We start from the raw sequence: 19,019 nt of genomic DNA, 5'->3' as shown, positions 1-19,019 counted from the left end.
ACAAGCGAGGTGGTCCAGGCTGGGAGCTCATGCGGGTGAGTCTTTGATCACAAGGAGCAGCCAGTCAGCAGTTAAGGCCGGGGGCACAGCAGGATGCCCGCGCGGGATTTCTGCTTGTGTGTGCCTTCAGATAAAATGCCTGGCCACCATTGTTGATGGCCCAAATATATGAATATTCTCATTTACCGAATTCAAAGAAATCAAATCAAATGAGAGTTCTGAGACCCTCAGCGGATTCGCACCTCAGGAGGCAGGAAGCCACGCAGGGCCCGGCTCCGCACAGGCCTGGAGGCTGGGCGTGACCTTCGTCTGGAGCCCGCCTTTGGTCCTGGTACAGCCACCTTGTGCTCAGTCCTGGCAGAGTTTTGAAGTGGGTCGGCCACATCTCTGTTCTTCGTTCTCGTGACTTCTTATCTATTTATTGCATTTTTACCAGCGTAGCTCAGTTCATTAGGTCCCTTGTCTGGCCTCCGAACCCCAGGGGTAGTGTGCCATTAAAAGAAACTCCACGGTTTAAAAGAACCAACCACATTTGGCTCAACTGTGGCTCAGTCCCTTTTGAAATTTGTGTCTTGCTATCTATGTTAATCTGCTCATCCACCGTAGACGGGGGACTTAACAGGAATTTATTCTCTCGAAGCCTTGGAGGCCGAAGTGTGAGACGAAGGGGTCGGCAGGGGTGGTTTCTCAGGAGGCATCGCCCTTGCTTCATGGATGCCGCCTTCTCCTTGGGTCTTTCATGCCATCTTTCCTGTGTGTGTGTTTGTTCTTAGAAACCCCAGTTCTATTGGGTTAGGGCTTCTCTGAACAATCGCCTTTAATCTTACTCCTTGAAGTCTCTCTCCAAATACGGGCACACCGTGAGTTACTGGAGGTTAGGGCTTCAACATACGAATTGGGGGTGGAGGGTGCACCGTTGAGGCCCCCAGGCTGTCCACTAATGTAGCAGCTTGGTGCACCCTTGTTCCAGAAGTGTTTTTATTCTGACAGGGGTTTGTAACTCATAGACTCTTAGCAAGAACTAGGAGATTCCTAACACTTCCCAAGGAAGGCCGGAATTGCTTATCAGCAAATAGCTGTGGCTCCTGCGCAAGCTGGGGAGGCAGTGACCAAAGACATGGTTCTCAGTAGAAATAAGACCCAGAAGCAATTTTCTTGCAATTAGCATGTCGGAAGACTCCAGTGCCTTGTTTTCAAAGTCACTGAGGACTTGAAGGGACCACTTCAAATTTTTTTTAGCTTATAGTTTGCTGCATTTTGCGGGAGAAGTAATAGCCTAGACTGCAGTGTGGAGATTCTTGCTAATGTCCAAGGTCTACTGTGGTAGAAACAACAAGAACTTAAACTTAATTAAAGTTCCCTTTCAGCTGAAGCCCTTCTTCATGGCACAGACTAGACAGGGAAAATCCTGCAAGGTTTTCAGTTCCTCAAGGAGCTGAAGAAGCTCTCACAACATCAGTCCTCTTGGGTGAGAGGAAACCCCTGTGGCCCGCCACCTTGAAGGGAGCCCAGCAGGACGAAAGTGGGGGCTTTGATAGCTGCAGGTGGGGACAGAGACCTGTCTGCAGCCGGCGTACCGTGGCCCGAGAGACACCACTCAGCGGACCAGCTTCAGGTGAAGTAACAAATGTAATAGCGTGATTACACGCTCCACTAGGAAGTGGAATAGCCTTTTCTCTTCACTTAGCCGTTACCACGAAACCTCTACATCTGCCAACACACTCACGTACCCCTGTTTAAAAGAATGTAACCTGCTCTGGCTCCCGAGCTCACTCGGGGGGCTGATGTAGCTCCTTCAGACTTCCACGCGTGCCCTGGAACACCGATTCCTGGCCACATGGTCACCAAATTTCCCCGGTGATTTGGACTCTGGCCCCAGGTGGACCCCACAACCTTGGCCCAAACTTTTACTCAATATGAACTTGTTTTCTCGTCTTCAAAAAGTAATTCTACACTGCTTGCTTCACGACTCGTGTCAGGATTGTGTGGAGTTACATGACAAGAACTTGAAGATGGTGACGCACCATGCAGATGCCAGGCATTGTCCTCGAGGCAACTGCACAGTCACACCAGATTGACTTACCTTTACGTCCTTGCTTTCTGTGGGCAAAGAGTTCACCTCCTTCTACAAAAGTATAGGTTTTCTACCACAGAGATAATTCTGTACTTCCTGTTAGTTGGAAAGATTTCATTGTTGCTTATCCGGTCACTCTGAGATGAACCGGCATGGTGGTGGAGGCTGTGGTGGATTTAGAAGGTTCCTGAAGTTTGCTGCAGGCGAAATCAGCAGAAGAACCAGAGCAGCAACCAGCTTGTCATGCTCGGTCTGTGTCCCTCCACCTCACATGCCTGCGGCCTGGATGGCTGCTCCGTCCTGCTTTTCCTGCATGGGGGGATAACAGGCCGCAGGCCACAGTACGTATTGTATCATAGGGCTCGCTTGATCCCGTAAATCTGATTATCGAGTCCAACCCATGTCACTCTCCTCCACCTTGGGGGAAGGAGGGCAACACTCATTAGCACCTCTGATGGGTCAATGATATGCCACATACGTGTGCACACACATACTACTATTAGTGTCAGTACGGAATTTCATTTAACCCTTTCCATAACCCTAGAGCTGGTGTTCATTGTCTTCCTTTGACAGAAGAAATGAGGGTCCAGAAGACAGGCAGTCTGTCTATGGGAGTCCAGTTTTTTTGTCTAAAGCTCAGTCCATTTTCTTTCCCCTACTCCACAGGGGCCTGAGCTTCCTGACAAGGAGCACTTCGTCCGAGGGTAAACTTTTTTTAGGGATCTCCCACAGGGTAGCAGTTGTGCCTTAGTGTCTTCATTAAATCCAGTATATTAAATGCTGCGTGAACTTGGTCACACTGTAAACTGAGAGTCCGTCTCATGGACCACCATGAGTCACGTGGCTTTGGAAGCTGGAGACGCATCCACGGTTCTATCTACAGCCTCGAGGCTGTGCCTGCTGCGCAGTTGGGTTTGTGGGCCACCGTCAGAGTTCCAGGTCTCGCCGGGCACAGTGGTCTCAGGTGGGGGGCTGCTCACGGCACCCCGGCTGGGGCAATGGCCTTTCTGCAGAGGCCTTGGGCTGAGAGTAGCCCTGAGCCAGGTCCCCCCTCCTGGGGACTGGAACTTTAGCAGCTGCAGCTGCTGATGAAAGCTTAGCCCCCCCAACTCCTCGTGGCTAAGGGTGGCCGCCCGTCAGAGTCCTGACTGCCAGGCGTGGGTACAGTGACGGGGTCCCACTTCCGGGCTGTGTGTGCTTGGAGGGGTGTTCTCCCTCCCCGCAAGTTGCAAGGGGATGTGCACCCGAGACTGCAGGGCAGGGCCTCGCCTCCTATGCAAGCCTCGCGTGGGAGGGAGATTCCCAAGGCGCCGTCCCAGGCTGGACCCAGGCTGGACCCAGGCTGGGCTTGTTTTGGGTCTTCTCTGTCCGCGCCAGTAGCTGAAACTCACCCTAGCCAAGGCAGCCTTCAGCCATACTGGCGATGAACTCCCAGTCACCTCTCTGAAGATCTTAATTAAAATGTTTGCTTAATTAAAACATCTTTAATCAAATCTTAAGAGCACGGCTGAGCTAGGGAAGGTGTGGCTTCCTCCAGGTCTGCCAGGCGTTCGCGGGAGTCCTGGCGAAGTGAGCTCCCCGCCCACGCCACGTCTTGTCCCTTCCCTCGGCTGCCCTGAGCCGTCCTCAGCTCCGCGGGCTGCCACAGCCCCTCCCCGGCCCGCCTTGCCCTCTCCCAGTCCGGTCTCCACAAAAACCCGCCAAAAAACATGGAACCAAGTATGTCTATCCTGCTTAAAGCGCTTTGCCTGTTGCCTGTTTTCTGGGTGACGTGCGCGCTCTTCAGCTTGGCGGCACGACTGGGAGTAACTGCTCCCAGCTTGGCAGAGACTGTGACACACACACCACCACCCCCCGCCCCCCGCCGTTTCTGGCACTGTGGCCTTCGCCCACCATCCTGGACAAGCGCTCTCTTGCCTGGGCCCTGTTCCCGGGGCTCAGGCCTCCCTCAGTCTTGCAGCTGAGCCTTTTCCTTCAGCTTGAGGTCTCTCCTCTTCAGCAAGGTCTTCCCCGACCCCCCCCTGACTGCAGCGGTGCTCCCAGACCGCACTGCCGGGGCTCCCCAAGTCGCTTCCTGCCTGACACCGGTGTGGCTAGAAGGACCTGTGTGCCTGCCGCGGCCCTCTCCCCGTGCATGGATGCGTGCACGGGCCTGTGCCCCTGCCCGGGCGCGGGAGCCGGCGCGAGAGGGCGGGCAGCCCAGCATGCTGTGCCAGCCGGTGCTGGGCGGCTTCACCGGCCCCTTCCACCTTGACACCTTGAGCCCCAGGACGCCTCCACTTTCCCAATATCGTTTCTCCAGCTCGTGTTCCGAATACCCCTGTTCATTTCCTCCGCTTGACTCCCACCCGCTGTCCTCAGAGGCCGCCTAGCCCCACTGTCCCTCCGTGCTGCCCGCCGCCCACTCCTAGGGCACTCCCAGTCGGGCACAGACTGTCTCCGGCCTGACCTGGGGCCACACTGTTGTGGTGTGGTTTCAGGGGCCGCCACAGCATTAAAGCCACTAGTAGGGGATTAATGGGACTCCTCAGCCAGGGATTGGGACTGGAACTCCCCCAGGACTCCTTTCTATTCAGTGCCCTGGATGGCAGCTCCCTCCCCCAGCACAGACCAGGAGTATTGCTCTAGGTGGGCTGGCCCCAGGATGCCCCAGAGAATTGGGGGTGCAGAAGGTCCATCCCATCTTCTGCAGGTTTGCCTCACGACAGGTGCACAGTGGAGAAAAGGACTTGTCTGCTGGGAAGCATTAACTGGAGAGAGAAAAATTCTGTTTCTAGCTGTTTCGCATCAAGTTGGCAATTAAGAGCTGGTGTTCACATATTTGAACTTGCCAAATTAATATCTGAACTTCGTTGTGCTGACCCTTTTATTTCCTTTTTTTTTTTTTAAAGAAGTCACCAGTTTTGAAGGACTATCCTTTTTTTAGACCATGTACAAGGAATCTATCATCTGCAAATAATTAGACAGTGGAAATGACATTGTATTGCTAATGAGCAGATGTGCATGCTTATAGTGGAGGAACAGCTGCACACAGATTAAATGCAAAAACGACCCAACCCGGCATTATGATTCTGAAAGGGATGTTGTTCTTTTAAGAATTTCAGAAACAGGGGAAAAAATCAAACAAAGAATTTAACTGATATTTGTCTTTATTAATTGTTCTTTCAACTGCATTTTCCTCGCCTGACATCACCACACACGGCGCACATGGCGTCTGCCTCTCCAGATCCTGTCTCGTTGAACACCACGCAGCTCATGTTTACATTTTTCCTCTTCTCGAGCTGTATGGACTTGGGGTGTCTGAGCAGCAGGAGAGGCTCTGCTGGTGTCTTCTCAGGGCTGAGCATAGGGCTAGGTGCTGACATGCAGGTGCTTCCATTTGACCCACCAAGTTGCCTCTGGATAGGTGGTCTTGGGCCCATTTTTCAGATGAACAAACAGGCCCAGAGAGATGGAATGATTTGGCCTGAACCAGTTGGTTCCCTGTGTGCAGAGCTGGAATTTTGACTGAAGGACTCAATTCCAGAGCTTGTTTGTTTCCACTGTCCAGCACACAGGCTGTGGCAGGAGGCTACTTCAGTGGGAATAACAGCAGATTCTCCAGCAAGCCTTTCTGTCCTCATGAGTGCCTGGTGATATCCGTCATGATATAATCTTGTTAAGGCTTTGCAGGATGAAGAGGCTTTTGAAAACTTGCAGCAAGGAAGATTTCCAAATATTTTAGATAGGAATGGTTAGGTGGTTTACAATTGCTAAAATGATACAAAATTAATAAGAAATGAAGTCAAAAGAATTCCATTACTTCCCATACAATAGCAGTAAACTAGATAAAAGCCAGAGCTGATTAAATTGGCAGGAACTAGAATTTCCAGAATTTGGTAATGGTGGACTGGGGAATTCGGATCAACTTTCTCACCAAAAGCAACCTAAATACTGGAGAAGATGTAAAAGCACAAAAGCATCACATCGTAGAGTCTATAAAAGTGTTAGGAATGACCAGGTTGAAAGGAAGAAACCACAGGACTCTATACAGGTAAGCAGAAGACTGAAACACCTTTGTTCTGAGGGACTTTGCCAACCCCAGAAAAGTTTAGCTTTGACAGCCTTTCTTAGGCTGCAGCAAGTGTGACCAGCACAGTTGAAGCACCGGGGCTAGCACACGCGCGCACACACACACACACACACGCACAAAGCAGCACCCTGCCCCATCGCACAGGGATGCATATGAGGCTGTAAGGCTCAATCCATTTCACAAGGATTAAGAGCATGTAGATTATGTTTCTCTTACCCTAGTGCAATTATGCTGTGAATGGAGCAAAAAGATGTAGAAAATTCTCCTATGTTAGAAAGTAGGAAGTTTTCTAAATATCTTCTGGATAAAAGATAAATCAGAATGGAAATTAGAAACCATTTTAAACTGGTAATTAAAACACTACACATCAAATCTTATAGGGCGTAGCTCAGGCAGTTATTAGAGGGAAATGTAGAGTTGTAAATTTATTCACTAGAGGAGGAGAAAGACTGAGCTAAGAGCATCCATCATAAGGAGTTGGAAGTCTAACAACACAAATACACCAGTGAAGAAAGAATAGAGACCAAAAATGAATGAAATGGAGAGTAAACAAATAGAATCTACAAAGTCTAAAGTTGGTGTTTCAAAATAATAAAATGATAAGACTTTGGTCAGTTGATGACCAAAGTGTAAATGAGAAGCCATAAATACCCAATATCAGAAATAAAATATGGGCTCTCACTTTTTGTCAGTAAATTTAAACATTAGATTAAACAAGCTCTTGAAAGTATAATTTAACAAAGTGAATCAACCTATAATCATCAAGGAAATTGAATCAGTATTTAAAATGCTTCTCATAAAGAAACCACCAAGGGCAGCTGGCTTCCGTAAATTCTACCAATGCTTAAGGAAGAAATGGTTATACTCTCCCACAACTGGAATTCTAGAAGTTAAGAGAGATGCACTTCATCTTATGATCCTTGCACGACCTTGATACAACACCTGGGAAAAGAACAATATAGGGCAGTCTTATTCATGAAATACATGCAGAGGTTTAAGATGAATATTAGCCAACTGAATTTAATAACATATAAGAAGGATAATATATTGTGACTGGTTTAAGTTTCTCCAAGGAATGCAAGGTTGGTTTAGCATGTTTAATATCAATATAATTCACAGCAATGGCAGATTAAAAGAAAAACATGATTATCAAGATAGATAGAAAAAAGGTATTTAATACAGTTCCATATTCACACATACTAAAATATTCATACAAAAAGTGGTTTTCTTAATCCAGTAAATAATGTGTACAAAAGCCTAGAGCCAGCATCACCCTTAATAGTGAAATACTGAGAAACTGCTAGGCTGTCACTGCAACACCCCAACAGCCTGGTATTGAGAGGCGCGGCTCCTGCAATAAATCGAGTTAAAAAACCCAAAATATATGATTGAAAAATGTGGCCGAGGCCTGTTTGCCTTTCCATTTCTCACTTCACAATAGTTCCAGCCTCCCTTGGAGGGGCCACTAGACTGAGTTCTGGACATGACACGTGCTGTCTCCAGGCCTGACCCATAAAGAACTTCTGCTTCCTCTTCCTCTGTCTGCCAGCCAAGCGTGGATCCCGAGGAAACCCGGCTGAGGATGGCTGGGCAGTCCAGAGCCCAGTTCTCTGGGGGTTCATGAAGCAAGACCGTTCTCACTCTTCATTATTACTTGGGCTTAGCATGATCAAGAGATGAATGTCTAGCAAGTTAAGCCACTGGAATTTCAGGGTTTATTTATTTGTCAGGAATTGGTACCTTGAGGTAGAATGTTACCCCAACACTCAAAAAGAAAAAACAACAACAAAAAGCATAGCGTTGGTGTAGTGTTTTGGCATCTGCAAGGCCAATAATGCCTTTTGGTTATGGTTTGCAATGATGTCAGTTTATTGTGTTGTTGAACGTTTTTCTAAATTCAATGCAAACCCAAATGAAATTCCAGCAGTCTTTGTTGTTATTTTTGTGGATCTTCAGAACTTATTCTGATGTTTATATGGAAAAGCAAAAGGTCAAGGAATACAAAGATACTCATTCAAGAAGATGGGAGGACTGTTTCTTCCAGATATCAAGGTTTATCATAAAGCAGCAATTATTGAGACAATGTGAATTTGGATGAATAGATGAACGCTGTAGATCAGAGAATCCAGGAAAAGACCCACATCTGTGGAAGTGACACATGAAACCAGGAAAGAATGGCTCTTTAATAACTGGTGATAAGATGATTTAGGAACAGATGGGGAAACATTCATATGGGTTTCTACCTCACACCATAGACATAAATCAGTATATAAAAGCCTAACGACATAAATGTGAAGGTAAACTACAAAATCCAAGTAGATAATAAAATGGTCTTAGGTTCATGAAGGCTTTTTTAAAACAAGACACAAAAAGCATTAATTCTATAGAGGCAATATTTGATTAAAAAATTAGATTAAAATAAAAAAGTCATAGTTAAAATGAAAATTTAATAAAAAGAGATTGATTATGCTTGGCAAAGGACTATAGATAAAAAGTAGATTTAAGAAGGATCTCCATTAGATTAAAAAAAAAAGACTGTGTGGAAAAAAATGGACCAAGGTCTTGACATAGCTTTGAGGAAACACGTAATTGACGTCCTTATTAATCACGGGAATGCAAGTCAAGATCAAGCGAGATGCCATTACAAAACAAGCATACCCGCAACAGCTAAAAGCTCAACGCCAACAGACGTCAGTGAGTTGGCAAGCACGGAGCTGCCAGTGTCCACCCACACCGATGCGGCTTGGTTTTTCTTAGCTGGGGCGACTTTCGTTCTTCCCAGACGGAAGTGAAAGGAGTCAGGAGTTCTGTTCAACATGGACTGGCCATTTGCGTCGTGGGCCATTGGTCATGGTCTCTCCACCCCTTTCCATTCCTTCCCCACCCCATCCCCCCTTTCTTTCTTGTGAAGCAAGAGCTGTCCATCCATTTATTCAATACCTTGAAGTGCAGATGAGATGTCAGTTCAAATTGACAGATTTAGTTTTCAGTTAGGTAAAGCGAGACTATTCCATATTAGTAAGGCTTGTCTTAAAACTTTAGCTAAAGGCCAGATGTGCCAGGAGGGGTTACGTGGGTGTTAAGAAGTCCTGTGGATCACTGTGAGGGATGAAGGGCGTCTTCCTGCTGGAGGACTCCAAGTCCTATGATGTGTTCCCAGGGAGCCCTGTCTTCCTGGTGATGGCAGTGGTAACACACGATCTGTGCTTCTAGTGACAGTCTCTTGGGCTGGGCTTCTTGTGCAATTGCAGCACACAGGCAGCCTTTTTGTAACAAGTCTTGTGGGGGCAGGGTCTGTTTAAGAAGCAAGATGTAGTGGGACTAACTCAGTATATGTGCTTGGAATGTTTGAAGTTCTGAGTCATTCATAGGTTCTTTCATTTTCATGAGATAAATTTTGAAGAAGCAGTGGGAGTCTTCAGCTTCTAGTAAATAGAGCGATAGCAGCTAAGCCTCTCCCTGTGCTGATCTCACAAAGACGTCAATAACACGTAGCCATACATCCTGAGCATGGCCAATGCAATATGGAAGTCTGTGATCTTTTTCTGAGAATGATGTCCCTCTGGCATGCGTAGGCCTACATAAGAAGTTTGATCTCTGAATTTGTAGCAACTTAATATGTCTAATAATACTTAAACAACATATCTAGTAAGAATCTATCCACAAATTGAACAACTGAAGTGATAGAATGTAAGAAACAACAACGCATTAAAGGTGGGCAGTAAATTTCCCGAAATGCAGAGCCTGAGGCAGGGATTCAGCGCTTATGACTTACTGAGGACGTGCTCTTAAAGCAAGCGAGTGGACAGTGTTGTGAAGTAGCGAGACAAGTGGGATAGCAAGGGGGAAGGAGCCGACTAACATGTGGCCTCAGTAACTGGGCCTTTTCCTGATTCACTGTGCAGAGAGGGGAGTTCTGGAGGTGTGACCACGTGGCTTTCTTGGCCAGTGAGATGTAAGAGAAGGTGTGGCATTCAGCGTCTGGGAAGGTCCTCTAAAGAATGAGTAAGTGGGAGGAGGTGTCCCTGCATTTTCCCTTCTTGCCTGGAACTCAGAGGTGATGGCCCTGGCGGAGCGAGAGCCACTTGCTGGGGACAGCTGGGTAGAAGGAAGAAGTCTGAGTCCCTGGTGACCACAGAGACACCCCACGGCCCCTAGACTGCCTACTCAGTAGCTTGCACTTATTTTAAGTGAAAAAGAAGTATATGTCTATCTTGTTGGTCACTATTATTTTTGTTTTCTCTGTTAAACTGATGGCAGTCTCTAATTGGTCTGGTAAGATAGGACAACTGGTGTCACAGAGATTTTCCTGAGAGTTATGGTAAGAGGCTGTGGTCATCAGACAACAGATTATGATTTTTCCGTTGTCTACATTATTGAGTGAGGAAGGAGAAAAGACTTTTGCTTTCTCCACTCGCCTGAGAACCCTTCAGACTGTACGCATGTTGATTTCAATTTGTGCTGATTCGATTAGAGTCTGTAAGAGCCTCTGCGCTTCTTTTCAGCTTTTCAATTTGTAACTTAAAATGCTGTTTCACCAGAAAAAGAAAAATAGTCCTGTGTTTTGTTATCAAATCTCCATTCTTTTGAATTTGGGCATAAAAAATTGAAACTGGTGGCCGTTGAAATTAGTGAATACAAATGAAAATATGAACACCAGAGCCTCCGGCATGCTGCAACTCCTGGGTGCCGTCTGCCCACCGCCCTGACTGCGTACTGTGGCCGCCTCTGGTTGCCTTGAAAATGGAGGCTTTATACGTGATGATATCAAAAGATGTGGCTCGTTCTGTGAAGTATTATATAAAGCAATTTTGTGCCCCAGGGAACATTTGGCAGTGTCTAGAGATTTCTGATTGTCGGGACAGGTGGGTGCTGCTGGCAGCGGCTGGTAGAATCCGGAGAAGCTGCTGCACGCCCCGCGGTGCGCACAGCCCCACACAGCGAGAGCCGCCAGGGCAAGCTGGCACTCGCAGAGAGTCCTTCGGCGTCCCCCTTCCTCTCATCAGCCGTCCAACGGCGTCTTTGAAAGCGCTTAAATTTCACTTCCAGTGCGGTCATGACGTCTTAGCTTTTCCTCCCCTCTTTGAAGCAGCGTGGACACTCTCGCCTCCTCCAGTGACCGTGTTGTGCCATGTCCTGTGAGCAGAATTGCAGCCGAAGGTTCATGCTTAACCCAAATCACATGGTAGCTCACATTTCTTTAAAAATGTTTTTAATTGAAGGAAAAATGTAATTGAAGTAGCACTGCGTTGGCACGCTGAGTCCATCTCAGGTGTTCATCGTTGACGATCAGCGTGTGCGCACACGACACCAAGTGCACGGCTGCGTGCCCGAGCCCAGCCCTCCCGGGGCACCCTCCCCTCGCTGCTGGTCACCATTAGCTGATCTTAACGTCCAGCGTTTGACTCGTTGTAATGTCCTGGGATGACTTCATTGAAAAATCAGGAATTGAGCATATTTATGTCCTAAATCCAGTGGATTGTTGAAGGCGATTTGGCTTGACTTGCTTTCACTTCAGTTTTCAAAAGCATCTTACTCTGGTGAACATGGACTGAGAGTCACTGGCCAGCGCGCTGCTGTCCTGCCGTTCACAGCCGTAACAAACCTCTCCGCACCATGAGCCCGGGTAGGAGGTGTGAAATTGAGCGGGTTTTACAGGAGAGTTGCTGACCACGTCCATTTTTCTGTATGATTTTGCTCACTTTGCTCTGAGCATAGGAAGGTCTGAGCAGCAATGCCCTTCGACTGTTCCTGGGAAGAGGAGTGAGAGATTCAGCGCGTGGTTCTGGGAGTTGCGTGAGGATTACACAGCGGAATGACCCACTATTGCAAGAAACTACCAATCATTTATTCAGCCCACACGACCAGGAAGCACTTACCAAGCAACCCTGAATTGGGCCCTACGGGTCCCAGGTGCTCTTCGGGACTTGACCACCGCAGCCCTGAGCAGCCGGGTCTGGGCTGGCGGAGCCGAGGAGGGCGGCGAGAGAGGACGGGCTACAGGAAAGACAGGCGGGTCCAGACGACAGCCTGGTGTGAGGCATGAAAAGGCGCAAATGGAACATGGATCGCTCGGGAGTGGACTCGGGTGCTGAGAGGATGAGCTTGCCAGTCGATAGGGGCGAGAGAGGTGAAAGATAATGAGGTCCAGTTGAGGACAATGGAGCCCAGACGGGAGAATGTCCTACAGGAATGTGACTTTCATGATGAGCCTGAACCCACGCTTGGGTCGTCCATGTTGACGTGTAAGTTCTCCATTTAGACAGCGAGAGAGTCCATTGCTGGGTCCCTGGAAGGGCAGGTGTCGACCAAAGACGGAACCAGGAACCCCTGCGTGGTAAGGGAGAGAGAAAGGGAAAAATAGATACAGAATTGTCCAGAGTAGTGAAGCTCTTCATGAGCGTCACAGCATAGAAGTCAATGTTCTGACGCCTCTGCCATTTTCCAGAGTCAGCCAAGCACATCCCGGTTTCATCTCTTTCCTCCCAACAAGCCTGCAGGTCAGACCCTTATAATCCTTGTTTTACAAATGAGGTTGGAAGCACAGAGAGATGAGGCGATTTGCATAAAACATGTCAGTGCTTAGACTTAAACTCAAAACCAGGTCTTGTAGCTCCGTGTCCTGGGCACCCTCCCGGAGGGTCCGTGAACAGCTTCTCCCGCATGTGAGTCACCGCTCCGCTCAGAGCTTAAACCAGTGGAGGTTGAAAGAAGTGGTAGGAAGTTCAGTGCTGAACACCTGCAAGCGTGACGAGTTAAAAGTGAGGACGGGACGTCTGCGGTTCTATAGGCTTTTCAGTCTGTTCAGCATCAAATCATGTTTCCTGGTGAACCACCTGCTTGCAAATTTCAGGCTCCTGTTCATTTCACAAACCCTGTCATCAGCGAACAGAAAGGTGCCTGCATCAGAATTAGCCACACACACGTGCACACACACATCTGTGGCTGTGCCCAACTGTGTTTGACGTTAGAAAATCTCCTAGAAACTTTGGGGAAATGATCCAGTTAAATGGATATTGTTACTCATGAGCAGGCAGAGTCTTGTCCCCTGTTTCTCAAGACACGAGGAGATTGAGCCAAGACTCTGGAGTTTTCCTCCATCCCCTCCCAGACTCCGGTGTACACCTCTCCTCTGCCCAACTACACAATTTTGTGAAAGTTTCCAGATATTTCTATCCTTAGGTTGTCATGTAACTATAAGAAAAGCTCTAAATACGGTGTAAAATTGAGGGTCTCATTGTACATTCCTTACCAGTGTATTGAGAATACACTCAGCGGAGGCCATGATTGCACCATTTCTCTGGGATGATTCTTCATCACTCCCACTTTGTGTACAAAAAACGTCCATTTTTATCCATAAGCAACAATTTCCTCTGTTCTTAAGATAATTCAGAGACCTGCAAGCAAATACACGTATTTATTGTCTTCGGTGTATAAGGCACATAGGATCTAGTGAAACTTGTTAAAAATGTAAATAAATCACACCTGCAGGTTCTCTTATACTCACTACTAACTTCCCTTGCAAAAGAGAGAAAACTAAAGAAGACCCCAGCAGCCCCACGCGGAGCCTGCTTTTCTGCGGCTTGCGCGAATGGGGTGGGGTCAGGTTTGACTGAAGATCGGCCGCCCAGCAGCCTTTTTTCCTCTCTGGAGGATGTTTCAGAAGGATCAGTCATGCTGCCACCATGTCACTGTGCACAAAAGGTAGGGAAGAATATTCCAGAATATCCCTCCGTGTATGTGAAGAAGGGAAAAACTGAAGAAATTGCCAAAGTGCTGTAAATGTTTATTCCCCAGTCTCGAGGTTCCGATGGCAAGTGAGCTCTGTGAAGCCTGGGCTTTCTTTATAACCCATCATATTGTGTTATTGTCGCGTGTTAATATATTACACATGTCTAATATGTGATCTATGCAATCTGTTATAATAGCGATGTGACAAGAACAATATGCTGTGACCGTGCTTGTGCTGTGCATGCTGCAAGTGCTCCCCTGCAGCGCCCAGTGTTGCATGATACTGCCGCACTACTTCGCTGAATATGTAGCTTACACAGGAGTGAAATAGGTATCCTTATTTGATATTACGTGATACTGATTAGAGGCATGGACTGGTTTATGTTTATTATGCATTATTAAATTAATGTGTTGGTCATTTTTGGTATTGACTCTGTGAGCCACTGATTAGTTCCCTGGCCCCCTGTGACCTTTGTCGGTGGAAGACTCTGAAGGGGGGAGAATGGACGCCGGGGTGAGAGGGAGCAGGCATCAGAATCCCATACTGGCACACACACTCCTTAGGTAACCTGTGGCCCGACCCTAAATCCTATTAGTTTGTTACTGTTTCACCCTTTTGGGGCCTGCAGTTTTGGGGGTAAATTCTAGCTCGTCGAGCCATTGGCCGCCTCAGGGAGCCTTCGGTGTTCTCAAGCGACTGCACTTGCTCACCCAGTAAAAGTCAAACAAAGGAGCTCACCTGCAGCCCTTCCCCATGGTCTTCAGAAAGAGGATTTCATTTCTTTCTGAATTTCCATTTGCAAAGTTAGCATGACACAGCACTTTGAGTCAGGCTCCAGTGTTAATGCAGAGCCTTGGATGACAAGACACACACTCGCACCTTCTTCATGCAACAGATACTCGTAGAACTTTGCCCATCTGCCTGCACCAGACCAGGTAGAGGGGTAACGCCCGCCGTGTGGAAGGAGAGGTAGGGCAGTGATCAGATGATGGCACTGCTGGGTGATGAAGCCTCCCAAGAGGGGCCCTGCACGGCCTGGGGAGCCAGGGGCTGTCACAGTGGTGAGGGCGTCCAGGGAGGTTTGGCAGAGAAGACACTTGAACAAGAGGGATGGGCTGGAACTTCCAGTGGGAAGAGCGTGCATGCTGGTGGGGTGCAGAGGGGCATCACGCCTGGTCTCCCTGGTTTGGAATTCAAAACACTGCTGACAGATCAAATAAGGGAACCTTGAAAATATCTGGGCAAACTCTAAACCCTGCTGCTGGAAGTGTGGTCTAGGACTCGTGCCACCTGTACGCAGGTGAGCAGTGCAGATCTCGGGCCCCCCCCCCCAAGACCTGCTGAGCCAGGATCTGCTGCTTTGCACCAGGTGGGGTGTGTTACTATTGCAATTATAGCTGCTCCTGTTGGGAGGCCAACTTCAACCACAGGAGTTTGGGGACACTAGTTAAAATGAAGCTGGTTCTTGAATGTTCCAGTAAGTTGGCTGAGTTTGTTTTGACTACAGCATGGAGAGCGGTAGGACATCCATGCTGAACCTGTGGCTGTTGAACTCTGGGGACTCTGTTGCCCGGATCGAAGGGGCCCCCATGTCCACTCCCCTTCTGCAGCAGGGAGGCTGGGGTGCTGGGTGGCTGCCAGTCCCAGGTGATCCTTTAATGCTAATCTGAGGCAAATGCCTCACCGCATAGCTCTGCTCACTGTCACCACCTGTGTGCCAAGCACCACGTGAGCCGCACTCCCAGGGATTACCCCGTCTCCTCACCTGCCAAGTGAGGGGCAGCAGTGCCTGCTGGAGGGGCCTCCTTTGGGACCTAGAAGTGCATCCCAGTGCTTTGCAGGTGGCGGCCAGAACGGGCTGTAATTTAACGCTGCCTCAAAAAATACGCATTAGCAGAGCATCTACTGTGGCCCAGCCCGGCGATTCAAAGTCCAAGGACATGTATTTTAAGTAAAACGGACAAATCGTGCTTGGTTCCCGCTTCTTTAAGGGGAGCGCTGTCTCCGTGAGACGCCGTCACAGTGACAGTGCGCCCCGCGCCCTGCAGGCCCCCTTAACCCTGTCTCCGCTTTCCCAGGCCTGCGGCAAGGCAACGACCACGGGTCCCAGTACCGCTCGGCCGTCTACCCGACCTGCGCGCAGCACCTGCAGGCCGCCCTGCGCTCCAGGGAGGACTACCAGAAGGTAGGCGCCCTCCGCGGCCCTCGCGGCCCCTCTGGGGAGGGTTGGTTCTTTCATCTGGCGCCGCGCTCCGCCGCGCACAATCTGGAAATGGCGCTCACCCGCTGGGAGTCACAGGATGTGCGGCCGAGGCTCTCAGGGACAGCCCTTGAGCGTGTCTTTTTAAAATCAGCGCATCTGGACGTGGCTTCACTTCGGCTCCTCCTCCTTCCTGTCCCTCTCCACGCGCCTCCAAATCACTGTCTCCTCTTCTCCGCACCCGGGGGCGACAGCGACGCAGCCCCACAGCTCAGGGGCAGGCGGCCTGTGCCCAGGCTAGCTGGGCTGGCGCGGGAGGCCCGTCGTGGGCCTCTCGGCAGCCGGTCGGTGGCTGTCTCCTCCCGGCTCTCCTCATCGTCCTCCCCGTGTGCCCGTCTGTCTGTGTCCAGATGTCCCCCTTCGTAAGAACTCCGGTCACCCTGGATCAGCGCCCCCCCAGTGACTGAATTTTAACTCAGGGGCCTCTGTGAAGTCATGCTCTGGGGCGTGCTGGGGTGGGGACTCCATGGGGGGCGGACAGTTCAACCTAGATGCGCTCTCTCTTGCTGGTACAGTAAACTGACTTGATAAAAATACTTCTCAGTGATAACAAATTACGCACAAAATACTTATTTCCATTATTAATTTGTATTTTGAAAAAACTCCTCCAGTTATAGGGATTTAGTGCTTTTATGAACAATTTGAGCTGCCTTAATTTTTAGGACTTCACGGCCGTGGCCACATTCCCAGTGCCGGGCAGCCACGCGTGGCCAGTAACCGCTCTGCTGGGGTGCAGGGTCTCCCCTGCACCATGCAACTGGGGGGGGGGGTGACAGCTTTGTCTTATTTCATTTTAATTACTGTAAGTGCATCATTAAATAACCACACGCGGCTGGTTTTCCCTGAATGGTCCAGTAGAAGGTGATGGGGGTACATGTGAGCTTGAGGGGCTGAGGCATGTGGGACTGGCTCCCTCGCTGGAGACTCGGGGTTCCAAGCCTTGGAGCCCAGCGCCTCTGGCATCAGAGTTGCTGCAGTGGGAGCTCCTCTGTCCCCCTGCCCTGGAGCCTCTGCTGAGGGCCAAGTGGCCTCCTCACAGTCACCCTAGGGAGACCCCGTCCGAGTGCGCCTGAGCAGGGTGATTGTGACATCGCCCAGGGCCACGCTGTCACCATTTCAGGAACCAGAGGACCAGGCGCCTCCCTGGTGCGCCCCGGTGAGTGCACCGTGACCGCCGAGAGGTCTGTGGACGGACGGCTCTGCGCCTCGGGCTGTGTGATTTCGTGGGGCTGGAGGAAGGGGCCGGGAGAGGACAGAGGAGGCACGTACCAGTACCAGGTGCCCTGCTCTGGGAGCTGGGGGTTTCTTCTTTGAGGGAGGAGGGGGGCCTTTGTCCCCTGGGGGCCTTCCACTGCGGGCTCCCTGCCCTTCTAGGTGTAGATGGGCGCAGGGTGCGGCGTCTCTGTGGCAGGAGGAGGGAGGCAGCTGGCAGGTGAGAGGGCACAGCAGGTGCCTGGCAGAGAGCACACACTGCTGCCAGGCTGGAGAGGAGCTGGAGAGGGGCTGATGGCACTTCTGAGGGCCCCCGTGCACCCCACAGGTCACTCACTGACCGCATATACCACAATTCAGTGACTTTCGGGCACTTCTGTTAAAGCAGAGAAAGAAAAACGCAAGTTTAATATTTATCCAGCCACAGCGATTACACATGGTCGTCTCCCGGCCGTTTATGCAGCATGCAGACGTGTGATGTGGTGGGCGCTTGTAAGAGCCATCGTTGCGTGCCCCGTACTCTGGTCAGGGACCGATGGCATCTGTGATGGTGGTGCCTGGACATGACCCGGTGCGGGGCCGCTGCACGCCTGGGTCTGTGCCATTGATCCCTGTGACATGCCCTCAGCGGTGAGATGGCCCAGCACCACCTTCTAGAACGTCCCCTCTCTGGAGCCATGTAGTACCAGGGCACTTACGTGGTGTGAAAGACTGTTACACACTTTGTATAAACGGTGTCATTGATGTACCTGGGATACCTGCACAGCTGTGACGTGCGTTGAGATACAGGACGAAGCTCTGTGTCTCTGTGGAATGGTGTGAGTGCTCGTGCGTCTCTTGTGCCAGCTCTGAAACATACATGCAGCGCTCACGGTCCCTTCAGTCAGTATAATTGATAATCTATCCCCCGCCCCCGCCACGGCTAGTTTTCAGTGAAGGGTGGCGTAAGGAACTTCTACACCATCGAGTTCATCTGTCCTTTTACATTTGCCTTAAAAATAATGTGGTTTCTAATAGATCCCTCAAAATAGGGGAGACTCCAATATCGCCATTTGCCCTAACAGTTCAGTGACAGGAGGTGGGCTGGAGAGGTCGACACCCCTGGAGTCGCGACCCTGGGTATTGTATCGAGGACCATCTGGAGCAAATTCCTGCAAAGCAGAGGCCTTTCCTCCAGGTCCCCCCCAGTGCCAGGCTCCCCTCTGGGGTTGGCCTGCTCGTGGGAAGCGTCTGGGTGTGTTTCTGGGGAGCAGGAGAGAGTTTAGGTGACTCAAGCCATCGTTTCTGTCAGCTACTTTCCCCTTCAAGATCTGCCACCGGTGCTGTCGCTCCATCATGGGGATTCCTCTTACTTGAGCCCTGGGGGGACCCTGTGCGCTCATTCTAGCCCTGACTCCGGCTACTAATTTAATAGTTTCACTAGTTCGCCCCCAGTGACCCCCTGTAACCCGCCTCTTCAGCAGCTTCTTCTTCCGCGAGTGGAGAGTGACAGGATTGCTTACCACCGAGCAGCCATTTGAACATAAAATTAGCTGATTTTATCACAGGGACCAATTGTTGAGCTAATTAGATGTGCAGTACTGCTGATGAGCCAGAAACCCAGAGTGATTTTCCACTGAAACTGTGGTTTTCTGCAAAGTTGTCTGGGCCGTGGGCCCTGTGCTCCCCA

General features: G+C 49.8%; 1 protein-coding gene across 3 annotated transcripts in view; it reads left to right on the top strand.

Moving 5' to 3' along the window:
* MSRA (methionine sulfoxide reductase A) overlaps nucleotides 1-19,019 on the top strand; it is a gene marked incomplete at its 3' end in the record, with an annotated part of 244,577 nt that overhangs the window by 170,529 nt on the left and 55,029 nt on the right. For all 3 annotated transcript variants that reach the window (XM_084231529.1, XM_084231530.1, XM_084231528.1), the window contains one exon: nucleotides 15,957-16,063. In XM_084231529.1, coding sequence (XP_084087655.1) covers nucleotides 15,957-16,063 — 107 coding nt within the window. The remainder of the gene's footprint in view (nucleotides 1-15,956; nucleotides 16,064-19,019) is intronic.

The sequence above is a fragment of the Talpa europaea genome (assembly GCF_964194135.1).
Source record: "Talpa europaea genome assembly, chromosome: 4".
In the NCBI taxonomy this organism is placed as follows: Eukaryota; Metazoa; Chordata; class Mammalia; order Eulipotyphla; family Talpidae; genus Talpa; species Talpa europaea.
Note: the sequence above shows the minus strand (reverse complement) of the source record. Positions and strands in the feature narration are given on the sequence as shown.